This window comes from Muscardinus avellanarius (genome assembly GCF_963383645.1).
Source record: "Muscardinus avellanarius genome assembly, chromosome: 10".
Classification (NCBI taxonomy): domain Eukaryota; kingdom Metazoa; phylum Chordata; class Mammalia; order Rodentia; family Gliridae; genus Muscardinus; species Muscardinus avellanarius.
Genome location: NC_137796.1, coordinates 63225665 through 63241234, shown reverse-complemented (window position 1 = coordinate 63241234; position 15570 = coordinate 63225665). Strand labels below are relative to the sequence as shown.

General features: G+C 56.5%; 1 protein-coding gene across 1 annotated transcript; it reads right to left on the bottom strand.

Annotated features, from left to right (window-relative positions):
• Positions 1 to 709: 709 nt before the first annotated feature.
• On the bottom strand, positions 710 to 11600 carry SPACA6 (sperm acrosome associated 6; the record flags this gene model as incomplete). The annotated part of the gene is made up of 9 exons (XM_080703701.1): positions 710 to 743; positions 1397 to 1607; positions 1698 to 1854; positions 2139 to 2248; positions 2359 to 2436; positions 2835 to 2858; positions 3496 to 3564; positions 10997 to 11074; positions 11387 to 11600. 9 exons carry the CDS (start codon positions 11598 to 11600, stop codon positions 710 to 712), a joined length of 975 nt encoding a protein of 324 aa, XP_080559827.1.
• Between the last annotated feature and the right edge of the window lie 3970 nt (positions 11601 to 15570).

The window sequence follows — 15570 nt, the reverse complement described above, 5'->3', positions numbered from 1 at the left end:
AGAGGAACCGCAGGGTAGAAAGATGATCCCCTTTTGAAGTTGGGGATCAAGGTTTGCAAGTCAGCAAGACTAGAAACTGGGGAGCCTTGGAGGGGCCGGCCAGGAACTGAATTTTTGTTTCAATGCCAATAAGGAACCACTGAAGGATGTGGAGCAGAGAAGTGGCCCAGTCTGACACACTTAAAATATAGTATTCCAGCTGTTAAGTGGCAAATGGACTGCAGTGGAGGCGAGGCCAAACAAGGGAGGGAAGCCAATGTGGAGGTGCTCCAGTAATCCAGACAGGAGATGTGGACACTGGGACCGCCTAGTGGGCAGCAACGTGAGACACAAGACTTGGAAATGGGCCTGAAGAAGAGGAGGAATTAAAACACCACTTTTAGGTTTCTGGTGTGAACTTCTATGGGGAATGGGAGAACTCTGCTAGGAGGAAAGCCTTGGGCTTCAACAGCCTTTGTGGGCAATATCTAGGACTCTATGTGTCTTTCTGCAGGGGAGATGTCAGGAGACTGCCGGCGATGGGGAGGGGTCTAGGCTGGCATCCAAGGCCCTCCGCTGTCACCATGGGGGCTGTAGCCATCTGACCATGTGTGGGGTGTGCTGCTCTTCCTCCTGAATTAGGAGTGCCCACCTTCAAAAATGAAAGACTCCAGAGTAGAAATACAGTCTTTATTTCAGGGTTAGGAAAAAAAAATAAGGGATACCTTTGTTAATTGCCGCTGAAGTACCATCGAAAGAACATCCTGGGGGCACAAGGAGGCATGTGTGTTGAAGGGGGCCTGGAAGCCTGAGATTCTGGATCTCAAAGGTGGATAGAGAGGGCCTGGATCTCTGGTCTGAGGGAAGAGGGCTGGGCCTGGACCCCTGGGTCTGAGGGAGGAGGACTGAGGCCTGGACTCCTGAGTCAGTGGGAGGAGGGCTGGGCCTGGACCCCTGGGTCTGAGGGAGGAGGGCTGAGGCCTGGGCACCTGGGTCTGAGGGAGGAGGGCTGGGCCTGTCTTCTGAGTCTGAGGGAGGAGGGCTGGGCCTGGACCCCTGGGTCTGAGGGAGGAGGGCTGGGCCTGGACTCCTGAGTCAGTGGGAGGAGGGCTGGGCCCGGACCCCTGGGTCTGAGGGAGGAAGGCTGAGGCCTGGACCCCTGGGTCTGAGGGCTAGACACATGGATTTAAGTGAGGGAGCATGAAGGTCGGATCACTGGATCCAAGAAAGCCTGGGGCCTGTACTCCTGGGCCTGAGAGAGGAGGGTTGGAAACCCGGACCTCTGGGATCTCAGGAAAGAGGGGCTGGGCCCTGGACGGCTGTGTCTGAAGACAGAAGCCCGGGCTCCTGGATCTGAAGGAGGATTGAGGTCTGAACTCCAGGGCCGAGGACGAGGGAGCTGGATGCCGGGACTCACCAGGCCAGCACAGTCGCGGCTGCTGACACGAGGGCCGCGATGGCCGCAAGCAGACACAGGTTGCCCGGCGTCAGGGCCTCGGGCCTGGTCAGCAGCTCGCCCAGGCTGGGCCTCCAGGGCTCGATCATCTCCACGTCCCGCGGAGCCCAGCGCGCCACTTCCCGGAACACCACCTGCAGCTCGGTCTCGCGGCGCGGGGGCGGGCCCGTCACTGCGGGGCGCGCGCGTCACCGGCCAGGCCCCGCCCCCAGGCCGGCCAGGCCCCGCCCCCGGGCTCGGCCAGGCCCCGCCCCGCCCGCACCGTTCAGGAAGAAGTAGAGCCGCGCCAGGGGGAGCTGCTCGTGCTGGATCACGCAGGAGAAGGTGCCGCGGTGCCTGGGCTCCACCGGGCGGATCCGCGCCAGGTTCCCCTGGGCCTCGGGCAGGTCTCGGAAGAAGGCCACGTCCTGAGTCCGGATCTGCGGGACCGAGTGCTGAAGCCGCGGGGAGCGGGCCGGCCGGAGCCCGGCCCCCTTCCCAGCTCGCACAGACCCGGCGGCGGCCACAGGCCACGCCCCGGTTCCGCCTCGCTCCGGAAACCCTGATTCTCCATCCTGAGCCTCCACCTCGCGGGGAGCACGGGCCTGCCCTTTGCAAGCATCGAGACGAGCTCCCCACGTCCTCCCGCAGCGCGCACCCCCGCCCCGCAGGGAAGCCTAACCTGCCCCCCTCAGACTCTTCGCCTGGCTCCGCCCCGACTCACACCATCTCCCGCGAACTTCCAGGAGTAGGTGATTTCCTCCTCCGGCAGCTGGAAGCCCACGGCGCAAGAAAATAGAGCCTGTTCCCCCCGACTCACTGTCACGTCCTTAACTGAACACGGAGAGGGTGGCTCCAGCGGCCGACCCCAGGCCACGCCCCTTCCTCACACCCCTCCAGTTTTCCCAGCAGGTGGTCCAGGCGCCTCAGGCCCCAACCCTCACTTGGACAGTCCAGCGGGTAGTCGCAGATGGAGGAGTAGCACCCGCGGCAGAGGAAGCGCCGGGCGACCTCCTGGAGTCCTGTGGGGGTTGGACACGGAGTCTGGGCTTCAGCGGGCATTCCCCGCCCTTGTCCCTTTGGCCAATCTTAGGTCTGAAAGGGCTGTCAGGGTCCTGCTGTCGACTTGATGGAAACTAAGACGGCCTTCCCTGCGACATTCCTTTTTCTTTTTTTATTTAACAAGGGTCACTAACTAGCTGAGGCTGGCCTTGAACCCCGGATCCTCCTGTCTTAGCCTCCCAGCACTACAATCACAAGTGTGGACCACCCACCACACCAGGCCCGAAACGGTCTTTGGGAATTCACTGGGAAGAAGCCCACCTATTCTCTGCCACCATACGTCTCGGGTTTGGAGCCTGAGGGCTCCCCTTCTCCCTCCCCCTTGGCCCCCAGATTCTTTTTAGGATCAATTCCTTACCGCAAGGAGGGACACAGTCCTGGGCTGCAGAAAGAGAGGAAGCATTACTACCCCAAAGTCCCTGTAAGGACCTTACCTAAAGCTTCTTTCCAGGAACTAGCACACCTTCCCCGAGGGGGTGGGGCCAGGCCTACAGTACGACACAGGGGTGGGGTCAGGTGCCTGGGGTTCTACCCAGGGGCGGAGCCAGGCCCACAGTGCTCCCTATAAGAGGCTGAGGCTCAGCCTTGGGCTGGAGCTGCTACCCATCTCAGTCGGAGTGAGGGCGGTTACACATTTGTGCCGAGGAGTGAGGGTCTATTCCTGGTATATTCCACCGAGGGGGCGATCCTAGAGGAGCCAGGTCCTAATTAGGAAGAGGTTCAGTTAAGGCAAGTATGGCCGGTCTAGAAGTAGTCCGCTAAGAGGCCCAATTGAGAAGACATCCAGGAAGAGGCCTGCGCAAATTTGAATCAGGACTGTCCTAAGAGGGGTTTTAGTTGGACCCGAAACCTTCCACCTAAGGTGTGGGGCTAGATGAATCAGCAGTTACCCACCAAAGGCTCCGGCTCAGAGGTCCAGTCAGGAGACTAAACGGAAGGGAGCGGAGGACACTCTCAGGAGTGGGAGTCTCTAATTTTGTGTGTCTGGGGCCAGGGAGGAGGGCTGGAGTCTATTTTACCTTGTTTAAGTTGTAAAATGACGTTTTTCACGTTTTCAGCGGCAGCAGAAAAGGCGACCTCAAAGGACCCTGGAGAATGGAGCAGGCCCTTGGTAGAAATCCCAAGGTCCTGTAGTGACCAGGTCAACAGGATTTGCCATTTTCCTGCTATAGTCTCTTACTACTCAGTCTCTTGCTAGTATATCCTTCGTTTCTCCAACCTCCTTCCATGTTCACTTGCCCTCTCAGAAATCTTCCTCTGGCACATCTGTATTTATCTTGGGAAGAAAGGAGAGGATACCTCCTGCCCACTTTCATTTCCCTTCATTTGAAAAGAACCACATTCCCTGCACCTTAGGGCCTTTGCACGGTGCTGGCTTGTTTCTAGCACAGCCTACCCTTACTACCAATCTTCCGCAAGTGTCACCCCCTCAAGGGGTTTCCCACGGCCACACCACATCCACCGTCTTAATTGAGGTCCCTCCTGGCACCCTCGTCATTTCCTAAACAGCTCTCACCAGTTTGCAAAGACCTGTCTTTATATATGCTGATCGTTTAAGTCTGTCTAATAAGATGTCCTTCTTCAGCGCTGTGTCCTCAGAACCCACAAGGGGGCCCCGAGTCTTAAAAGAGAGCTCAGTAAATATGGGAGCTATGAACTCCAGAACCCAGCTCCAACCGGAGAGACCACAGCGGTGGCCTATGGCCTAAATCCACTCCTTGGATGTTATATTTGGCTTGGAAAGTGTCTTTAAAAAATTCGAACGGGTTGCCAACATATAAAATTTGGGAAAGTCACATAAAACATTTGGCATCATTTTAAAGATTTTTTTTGGAAACGCTGTAGCACAGAGGCCACATTTCCATAAGGCAGCCATTAGATGAAGGTTGAGGGCAGCCGCTCCCTTTATACAGGGCACCCCTACCCCTGCCTCTTCACCACACCCCCAGCTTCTATTGGCTATTATTATTATTATTATTATTTTATTTATTTATTTAGTATTGGGGATGGAACCCAGGGGCTTTCTACCTCTACGCTACAACTCCCATACCTACCTATTTTATACTTTATTTGGAAACAGGGCCTCACTAAGTTGTTGAGATCCATTTATTTATTTATTTATTTTTGGTACTAAGTATTGAACCTGAGCTACACCTCCACCATTTTATTTTGTTTTATGTTTGGCACTGGGGATGGAAGCCAGGGGCATTCTACCTCCAAGCTATACCCCCAGCCTGATTTTTTTTATTCTTTATTTTGAAACAGGGACTCACTAAGTTGCCGACAGCCTCACTAAGCTGCTGAGACTGGCCACAAACCTGGATGTTCCTGTCTGTCTCAGCCCCCAAGTACTGGGATCACAAGCACGAGCCACCCAGCCCTTTTTATTGTTAGACGGAAACAGGATCTCAGTTACTGTGAGCCTGAATAAATTGCTGAGGCTGGCTTCAAACCTGTGACCCTCCAATCTCAGCCTCCCGAGTACTGGGATTACAGGCCTATGCCACCATGCCCGGTTCCTTCTTTCCCTCTTCTATCCTCTCTGTTCCTGGAGTTTGGGTTTTGACCATCATCAGAGCCTCCATAAAGTTTCATAACTTTCTCCAATGAAGCTTTGCAGAGCAAATGGATGGCTGGGTTGATTTTTATGGTGGAAGTGGTTTTAGAAATCAGGAATACACAGGGGTTTTAGGGCTGACTTATGCTCCCTTTTATATGTAGAAGTTCTAATTCCCCAGTGCCACTGAGCATAACTATATTTTGAGAGAGGGTGTTTGGTTTGCTTTTGGTTCTGGGGATCGAACCCAGAGGCATTCTACCACTGAGCTACACCCTCCAGCCTCTTTTATTTTATTTTTTATTTCTAAAGAGGATCTTGCTAGGTTGCTGAGAGTTTCCCTAAATTGCTGAAGCTGGCTTCAAACCTGTGATCCTCCCATCTCAGCCTCCCAAGGACTGGGATTACAGGTGTGTACTACCGCACCGGCATAATCACCTCTTTCAGAACCCTCCAGCCAGGTTTAGTGGCACACAGCTGCCATCCTAGTACTTGGAGAGGATCACAGGTTTGAAGCCAGCTTCGGCAATTTAGGGAAACTCTCAGCAACCTAGCGATCCATTGTTTCAGAACAAAAAATAAAAAGGGCTGGGGGGTATAATTTAGAGGCAGAATGCTCCTTGGTTCAATCCCCAGCACCACCACCCCCCAAAAAAAAAAGTGAAGTTAAAATGAGGTCATCAGGGTGGCCTTAGTCCAGTATGATAGATGTCCTCATAAGAGGAAATCAAATGCAGACATGCACAGAAGGAACACACAGGAAGAACACGGCCATCTATGAACCAAAGAGAGAGTCCTCAGAAGAAAACAACCCTGTCCACTCAGAAAACCTCCATCTTGAACCTCAATCCTCCAGAACTGAGGGGAAAAAAATAAATTTCTGCCTGGCATGGTGGCGCAGGCTCATAATCCCAGTACTTGAGAGGCTGAGACAGAAGGATCGCGGGTTCGAGGCCACCCTCAGCAAGTAGTGAGAGGTTTATCAACCTAGCAAGACTCTGTTCCCATATAAAATAGCCTGGCGTAGTGGCGCACGCTTGTAATCCCCGCGCTTGGGAGGCGGAGACAGGAGGATCGTGCTGGTTCGGAGCCAGCAGCGCTGGCTTAAGAGACTCTGTTTCCAAATAAAAAATATATATATAAAAAACTAGAGCCGGGCGTGGTGGCGCACGCTTGTAATCCCAGCATTCAGGAGGCTGAGACCTGGAGGATCGCGGTTCGCGGACAGCCTCAGTTACTTAGTGAGGCCCTCTGCAACTCAGTGAGACCCGGTTTCAAAATAAAGAATAAAAAATAAGGCAGGGGTGTAGCTCGGAGGGTTCCATCCCCAGACCCACAAAAAAAAAAAAAAAAAAAAAAAAAAGGTCTGGGAGCGTAGCCCAGAGGTAGAAGGGTTTCCAGGAACCCCAGTACCACCAAAATAAAATAAAATAAAATAGGACTGGGGGTATAGTTCAGAGCTGGAATGCCCCTGGGTTCAATCCCCAGTGCCAAAAATAAAATAAAATTCAGTTGGTGAAGCCACTTGAACTATGGCACTGTTTTAGCAGCCCCAGGATTGTCCAGATATCTAAGTTGCCTCTTGAAAAACAGAGTGTTGTGTTTTAGCTGGGAGAGCACCGTCCTCCCTCTCCTAGCTAAGATTTCATTTTAAGGGTCTTCCTTGCAGACAGCTGTGGTCAGGTGAACTCGTGGCTGCTGAGACCCAAGCGGATCCGTCGTTAAGGGAGCCACGGGATGTAGCCTCACACGGGAGGGCTTGGCCCCTCGATGATCCCTTCTCCTTCCTCCATCCCGCTGCCTGAAACTCAGCTTTGATGGCTGGAGCTCCACACAGGGCCCTGAGGACCAGGGCTATACCTTGGGAGCCCAGAGCAGAAAGCTGGGAGGAGCCCAGGCTGCCAGCTGGAGCTCCCCTCAAGTGCCTAACTCATGACATGCTTTGTCGTGGAGAAATCGGCTTCTAGTTTGCTTAAGCTGCTGTGGGGAGGAAGGAAAGGTTCCTCTGCGACTTGAAGCCACACAAAGAGGAAGGGGACTTGAGGGTGTGTGCAAGAAAATGACTGAAGGGAGACTTAGCCGATGTATACTCGGCTAAGGAGAGGGACCACCGAAGCCGAGAAGTGGATCTGAAATGGAGTCAAGGGCTCAGAGGGCTCTCCTTGGCCACAGAGCGGGAATGCGGTCTAGAGACGGCAGAACGGCCAAGAGGATGTGGTCGGAGCGGGACGCTCGTGAGAGGGCAGCCACGCTGGAGGAGTCGCCCATGAACTCGCTAGGGAACAGGCCAAATGACTCACAGGGAGAGTGAGTAGGGGTTACACTAAGCGGGAGGAGGCGGCAAGGATAGAGAGAAAGGTCCCAAACCGGGCAAGGGGCACGGGCCACTGTGAGTGAACCCCCAGGTCCTGGGGGATGTCGTAAAGGCTCTCCCGAAGCGCGGTACGCTGGGAGGAGCTCCAGCTCTGGTTCTGTGAGCGCACCTGTCTTGCACCTGAGGGATCCTTCGCAAGTCCTCCTCCCTGTGTGACAGTGGCCCAGTGACTTACCTTCCTGATCCTTAGTCTCCTCATTTGTCAAATGGAGTCAATGATAGCAGTGATCTCACAGTGCCCAGAGGGAGGGAATTAAATGCCACAAACATAAAAGCATCCTCAGCTGGGCGTGGTGGCTCACGTTTGTAATCCCAGTGCTTGGGAGGCTGAGACAGGAGGATCGCACAGGTTCGAAGCCAGCCTCAGCTATTTAGCGAGGCTCTCAGCAACTTAGTGAGACCCTGTTTCCAAATAAAATATAAAGTAGGTCTGGGAGTATAGCCGGGATGTAGAAAGCCCCTGGGTTCCACACCCAGTACAAAAAAAACCAAAAAAACATAAAAGCATCCTCATCCTAAACTCGCTAATGTAATGGTACCTACCATTCAAGGCCTGCGGGAGGTAGGTGTCTATAAGCTTTTAGAATGACGAGCTTTGACAGGCACAAAGTGAGTGGTATTGAAAAGGGAGCTGCTAGTATTACCATTTCCAAATCTGAGCTGGGGAAACTGAGGCGTGAAGAAGTCAGGGAAGGCCAGGCGCGGTGGCGCACGCTTGTAATCCCAGGGCTTGGGAGACTGAGACAGGAGGGTGGCAATTTCGAAGCCAGCCTCGTGGCCACCTAACAAACCTATTTCCAAATAAATAAAATCGGGCTGGGGGTATAACTTGGAGGTAGAATGCCTCTGGGTTCAATCCCCAGTACCACACACACACACAAAAAAAAAATTAGTTAAGGAAGTAGTCCAGCATTGCATAGTTACCTCTGAACTTGGCAAGTCAGGCTCCTGTCTAATTATTCATGCAATCTAGTGACTTCTCGCTCCCACACAGCTTGGGTATCTTACCCAAAAGGCTTGAGACCAGAGGCATGTGTGGACTGAACCCAGGGGCATTCTACCCCTGAGCTATACCCCCAGCCCTATTTTTTTTTCCATTATTCTTTATTTTGAAACAAGGTCTGAGGTGCAGAGGGCCTCACTAAGTAGCTGAGGCTGGCCTCGAACCTGTGATCCTGTCTCAGCCTCCCAATTACGAGGATTACAAGCACACACCACCATGCCCGGCTTTCCACCCCTTTTTTATTTTTCATTTGAAACAGGAGACTTATGACTTTCTTAAGTCTCCTCCTGACTTTCCCATTGAACCAAGCATTAAGGTATCTATGTCCCCTGCCCCCTACCCCCCCCCAGTCATTACCTCCTAACTCAGCTCACCGCCTGTCCCCACTCTGGCTCTTTATCTCAGGAATGTCCTACAGCCCACCCAGGTGGGAAGCCAGACCCTAGGCACTGTCTTCAATCTTGCCCCCCCATCCCCCAAACAGCCCATCAGACCCAGGTCCCATCCCTCTGGGCCCTGACTTTGAGCCTGGCGCCTCTTCTCCATCTTCACAGCCCCAGCCCCAGCTCAGGCCTCCTCCTCTCTGGCCTGGACCATCACCCCCACCTCTACTCTCTGATCTCTATGCCTACAGGTGGTCCTAGGAGGTCTCCCACATCCAGGGCTATACTTATTTCTATTCTTTTCCAAACCCTCTGGGAGCCAGGCCTGGTGGTGTACTCCAAGGCTGAGATAGGAAAATCAGGCTTGAGGCTAGCCTCAGCGATTTAGCAGGACCCTCAGCAGCTTAGTGAGACTCCTGTTTTTATTTATTCATTTTTGTTTTGCGGTACTGGGGATGGAACCCGACGGCATTCTACCTCTGAGCTACATCCCCAGCCCTATTGGTTATTTTTTATTTTGAAACTGGGTCTTACTGAGTTGCAGAGGGCCTCACTAAGTAGCTGAGGCTGTCTGCAAACCGCTATCCTCCTGTCTCAGCCTCCTAAATGCTGGATTACAAGTGTGCGCCACCACGCCCGGCTGACCCTGTTTTTTTTTTGTTTTTTTTGTTTTTTTTTTTTTGTGTGTGTGTGTGTGTGTGTGTGGTACTGGGGTTCCTGGAAGCCCTTCTACCTCCGGGCTACACTCCCAGACCTATTTTTACATTTTTTTTTTTTTTGGAAACAGGGTCTCCTAAGCCAGCGCGCGCAGCTGGCTTCGAACCTGCGCGATCCTCCTGTCTCCGCCTCCCAAGCACGGGGATTACAAGCGTGTGCCACCACACCCGGCAGACCCTGTTTTTTAAGGTGAAAAATATAAAGGGTTGGGGGTGTAGATCAGAGGTAGAATGCCCCTGTGTTCAGTTTTCAGCACCAGAAATAAAAACAGGGCTCTGCGGCCCCTTCCCAATTCTCTAACCCAACCATGGTACCCCCTTCTGGCACATTCGTGGGACTGCCTCTTGTGGGCATGGAAACCACGTGTGATACCTACTAAAGCTGCCTCTTGATGACACATGGCCCCTGAGCCCCGAGGCCCCTCTGTCCAGCCTACTCTATTTCTCTGCAACTGTACATGTGTGTCCCACCCACCGAGGCTGACACATCCCAGCCAGTCTGGTCCTGCCTCTCTTCATGACTGTCACCTAAATGATCTGCTGCACTGCCCCCCACCCTGTTTTCCTGCCCCCTAATTAGCCTTGCACATCACAGCTCATGGACTGGTTTTGTTGATTATAAGCACTAGTGCATATGTGTGTGTGCACGCATGTGTGTGCATGTGTGTGTCTCATCTCTGTGGCCACCCTGGGAGGCTGACCAGCAGATTGTCCCATTTTATCTTTTTTTTTTTTTTTTGGCGGTACCAGGGATGGAACCCAAAGGCATTCTACCCCCAAGCTACATCCCCAGCCCTATTTTTTAGTTTTTATTTTGTTTTTTCTTTAAGTTTTTATTTTTTATTTTTTGTGGTACTGGGGTGGAACCCAGGGGTTTTTCTACCTCCGGGCTATACTCCCAGACCTATTTTATACTTTATTTGGAAACAGGGTCTCACTAAGTTGCTGAGAGCCTCACTCAGTAGCTGAGGCTGGCTTTGAACGTTCATCGTGCGATCCTCCAGCTGCCTCCCAAACACTGGGATTACAAGCGGGCGGCCACCATAGCTGTCCTTATTCTTTATTTTGAAACAGGGTCTCACTGAGTTGCAAAGGGCTTCATTAAGTAGCTGAGGCTGTCCTTGAACCACAATCCTCCTGTCTCAACCTCCTGAATGCTGGGTTTTACAAGCGTGCGCCGCCACGCTTGTAAAGTGGCTCATCCCACTTTACAGATGGATAAAATGAGGCCAGGCAGGAGGCATGGGCACATCCAGACCTCACAGTGAAGAAGAGGACAAGCCACGGCCAGGCCACATGTACCTGGCCCCACCAGGGTTGCAGACACCAGGTCATTTCCCTGCCACCCCGCAGCTCCTTGCCACCATCTGCGACCCTATTTACCTTTGGGGCACTTTTCCATTCAGGTTCCCTCCCAGGTGGCTGCCCAGCTCCATGGACCTCTCCTGGGGCGTGGGGGCCAGGCCTCAATTCCACAAGACACTCACCCTGGGCGGCAGCCACCTCCTGGAGGGAATATGTCATCTCTGTGAAGGCATCATGCAGGTGGCTTCTCTCCTCATAGTCTGAGGGAGGAGTGAGGGATGGGGCTGGGAGGCAGCTCCCCCCAGCACCAGGTGCCAGTGTAGACCTTCTGGCCCTGCGAGCTCTGTCCTGGCTCCGTCCTTCTCTGTCTCTGTCCTGGCCTCCAGCCTCCCGTCTCTGAGTAACCTTCCCCTTCCACACGTTCCACCTCCCTCTCTCTTTCCCTGTCTCAATCGCAGCCTCACCCTCTTTGGCCTTTCTGTGCCTCTGTCTGTCTCTCCCTCTCCCTAGCGTCTCCAGGCCTCGCCAGCCCCTCCACGGGGGGCCTGGCCCACGCGGGATGGTCTCCTTACTAATTTCTACATCTGAGAGACCCTCAAAGGCAGCCATGAATGCCTCCTGGCACTGGTGGAGCTTGAGGTCCTCCATCCCAACCAACATCTGGCAGATTCGGATGCGCTCATCTGGAGTCGTGAAGCAGAAGAGACAGGCCCAGGTGGATACCCTGAAGACCAGCAGAGGCAGGAGGGCAGATGGACCAGGGCTCGCCAGGGCCAGTGGGGCCATGGTGGAGGCTCTCAAGGCCTGGGGGGGGGGCTGGTGACCTTTATGAGGTCACTGAAGGGGGGAGGGGCCAGTGGCCTGTAGCCAGGGGTGTCAGCTAGTGGTCAAATGTCAAGCGCCTCCAGGATGGAAAGGTGTCTGTCAGGGGCGGGCCGGCCAAGTATCCCTAGGTTTGTGGCTGGGCCGGACGCCAGGCTCCCAAGAACCTCACCTGTGACCCTGGACATCCTCACAGGTTAAAGGGTCTCAGGGACCCAGAGGCCGGCAATGCGGTAGGTGGTGGCCCCCTGACAGGCCCTAGGGTTTGGGAGGGGAGAGATGGAAAGAGACACAAGAGACATAGAAGGACATGATGGGGAGTGCTGGAGACCCGGAAAGCCACAGAGACAACCTGTGGACACAGAAAGACCCAAGAGAGACAGAAGAAGCGAAACAGAGACCTCCTGATGACAGACAGACTCTTGGTGGAGAGGGTGAGGTCAGAATTCAGACACAGAGAAAACAGTGCGGCTCCTCCCAGGGTCCCTGGGGCAGCGGTGTGGGCCTGGGGGGGTCCCGCCGCCCCCGTCCCGTGCAGGGCGCAGCCTGGGGAAAGCTAGGAGGCCGTATAGTGATCTCCTTGGGTGTCCTCCTCAACTATACAACCTCCTACCTCAGCCCGGGGGGCGCGGCAGGTGGACAGATCGGACAGATGGACAGACGCAGGCCAGGAGGGACAGGGAGGGCGGGGAGGGCCGGGGAGGTCCCAGCCGCGATGGTGAGCCCCCGACACAGACCCACAGACACGAGCTTGTGTGCGGCGAAGGCCCCGCAAGGTCGGTTCTACGGGTGGGTGCCAGGACCCAAGAGTTCGGGCCCCCGGCCCCCTCCTCCCCAAGGAACCCAGGAGTTTAGGCCCCAGCCCTCCTCCCTCAGACCCAAGGGTCTAGGCCCAGCCCTCCTCCCTCAGACCCAGAGGTCCAGGTCCTGACCCCTTCTTCCTGAGAACAAGCCCCTCCTCTTTCAGACCTAAAAGTCCATGATCCAGCCCTCCTCCCCAAGGAAACCAAGAGTCCAGGCATCAGCCCTCCTCCCTCTGACCCAGGAGTCCAGCGAGGTGACTTCCTTCCTGGGTGAGGCACAGCTTCTAAGAGGATATCTGGCTTCCCCGGAGTGATGGAAGCTCACCTGCCTGGGGATTTGACCTGCTGGCCACATCCGCCCCCCATCCCCCAACAGGCTGCAGAGACCCCAGGCCAGGGTTGGGGGTCCCTGAGAATAGGAAAGCTTCTAGCCTCCTGGGCATTTCTTCCCGCTCTCATCTTCTTTTGGGTTCTTGACTTTTCCAGGGATGACAGCTTTGCGGGCCCAGCCCTGACACTGCCCTGCCCCAAACCCTGCTCCTCTCTCTGGCACCTCCCAGCCCAGAGCTGAAAGTGCTACCGAGACCGATTTTGCAGGTGGGCAGGTGAGGAGGCTGAGCCTGCCTAGGGAAGAGACTGGTCCAAAGTCAGCCTGCCTCAGGTGGGAGGGGCCCTGGGAACCCACACCCACCCACCCACCCCAGGCTCCACCGTCCACCTGGGAGTCTCTCCCCCACACCCCCTCTCTGGGGCCCCCCTCCTTTCGGTCCCTGGCTCTGGGTGCATCTTCCTGTGTCTTCCTCTCCTCCCATTTCTTTCTTATCCAGCCCTTCTCCATTTCTCCCTTTCTTTCTCAGTTTGTGTCTTACCTGGCTCTGACTTCCTCCAGCACTTGGGTCTGTCCCTCACTCTGCAGAGATCACTGGGTCCCTTCGCTGGGTCTGTCTGTCTCTCTCCCGCTGCCCGCTGCCCGCAGCTCCGGGCTCCGGTTCGCTTCCCTCTCGCCCTTTCTTTTGCTGGACCTTCTTCGGTCTTCCACCCTCCCTTCCTGGCTTTGTCTTTCATTCTCTTTGACCCTCCTTGGTCTTCCACAATTTCGGTCTCTCTCCCTCTCTCGCCTCCCTCCCCCTTTCTGTCTGGCCTCCCTCCCTCTCCCTCCTCGCGTCGCCCAGTCTCCTTCTCTCCCTCGGTTCGCCTCCCTTTCTCTCCCTTTCTCTCCCTCTTTCTCCTTCCCTCCCTCCCAGGCTTCTCCTCCCTCCCTTCCCCCATCTCCTCTCTTTCAGTCTCTCTCTCTTTCTCCTTCCCTCTCTCCCTCCCCCTCGCAGCTCGGAGCCAGGTCTGGAGCTGGGGGTGGGGTGGGGGTGGTTCGAGAAGGGGCCCCGGGCTGGGGTAGCGACCTGCTGAGGAGGGGGAGGAGAGGCGGGAAGGGGGCGGAGAAGGAAAGGGGGGGCGGGGGCCGGAGACGGGCCTGCGGTCCCAGCTCTCTTCCCCCTTCCCTCTCTCCAGCCTCCCAGACCCTCCGGCGGGGGCGAGAGTCAGGCCAAGGTGGGGAGGAAGGGGAAGGGAGGAGGCTGCCCCCCCCCAGCCAACCTGGCCCGGAGCCCGGGCCTGGGTTCCCAGCATGCCCCGGGGCTGCCTGGGGCCTGAGGAGGGGGGTGAGGGGAGCCGGGAAGCGAGAATCTTAAAGATTCCCGGGACCCGACCATCTCCCGCACACACACACCAGTTTCTCCTTGGGGAAACTGAGGCCCAGAGAGAAGGGTCAGGACCGGTTCAAGGTCACTGGACAAGGCGTTGGTGGAACTCCCCGGTTCCTTGGGCCCACTTTGGGGAAGGGGTTGGTGTCGGACTTCCCCCGGTCCTGGGTCCCCCTCCCCCTCTCTGCCGACCCTGGGGAGCCCCCAAGGGTCAGAGAGCAGACCCAAACAGTCTGGCACCATAGCAACCAGATGGCCCCGCCCCCTTAACCCCTGGAGGGTAGCAGTCCAGCTGGGGCTAAGGAGGAGGTGGGGACTCCTGGGTTCCGGGTCAGGCGCCCCCACCCCCACCCAGTCCTGACTACTCGGTAGAAAGACGCTGGGGTCTCGGACTCCTGGGTTCTAGAGGAGGAGGGGTTTGGCGGTATGCGCTCCTGGGGGGGAGGGACTGGGGTGCTAAACTCTGGGCTTTCCGAAGGGGGCGGGGGACTCCCATGCCTGAACGAAGAAACCTGGGGTGCCCAGGCTCCTGAGGAAAAGGAGGCCAGGGGTTAGGATTCTGGAATTCGGGGAAGGGGCTGGGTGGTGGAACTCACAGGTCTGGGGGAGGAGGGGGCTGAGGCCTGGAATCCCGGGTCCCAAGGGAGCCAGGACGCTGGGCCTCTCCTCCGCCAGACATCCCCTGCCCCCGGCGCTGACCCGGGCCTGTCTGGCAGCCCAGACAACCTCCCCCTCCTCCACGGCCCCCTCCCACTCGCACGGCTCACCCTTGACCCCTCAAAGCCCCGCAGCCCCATCCCTGCCCCTCCCCCCCTCTCGCCAGACATTAACCCTTCCGCCGCCGGAGGCACCTCCGAAGTCGGCTCGCCTTCCTACACCTCCCCAGGGGTCTCGGGCTTCTCGTCCCCAGACCTCTCGGCCCTCGGATTCTACCTATCTCAGCCCCATCTCTCTCCTCCCTCCCGAATCGGGGGGTGTTCCCAGCTTTTGTAGCCTCTGGACCCCGGAATCCAGGTCCCCAGCACCCTCCTTCAAGGATTCAGGAGTCTGGGCTCCCCAGCCCCCGCCCCTCCCCGAACCCTGAAATCCAGGCTTTGGCCGCCTCCTCCCCAGGGACCCTGGAGTCCGGCCCGGGCCCCATCCCCCCACCGGTTCCGCAGACTCACGGCACCCGCGGCTCCCGCGTCGGGGGAAGGGGTCCCCTCCGCCAGCCTCCGGCCGAGCGGGAGGCCGGCGGCCGCGAATCCTCTCCATCCTCTCCCGCCTCCGCCGCCCGCGGCCTCTCCCCTTCCTCCCGCCGCCCAGCCATCCTCCTCCCCGGTCCCCGCGCCCTCCGGCCCGCGCCTCCGGCTCTGCGATGCGGGGCTCCCCTCCCAGGACCCCGCCGGCCGCGCGGCTCGGACCAGCCCCCTCCCCGGGGGGCCCCCGCCCGGC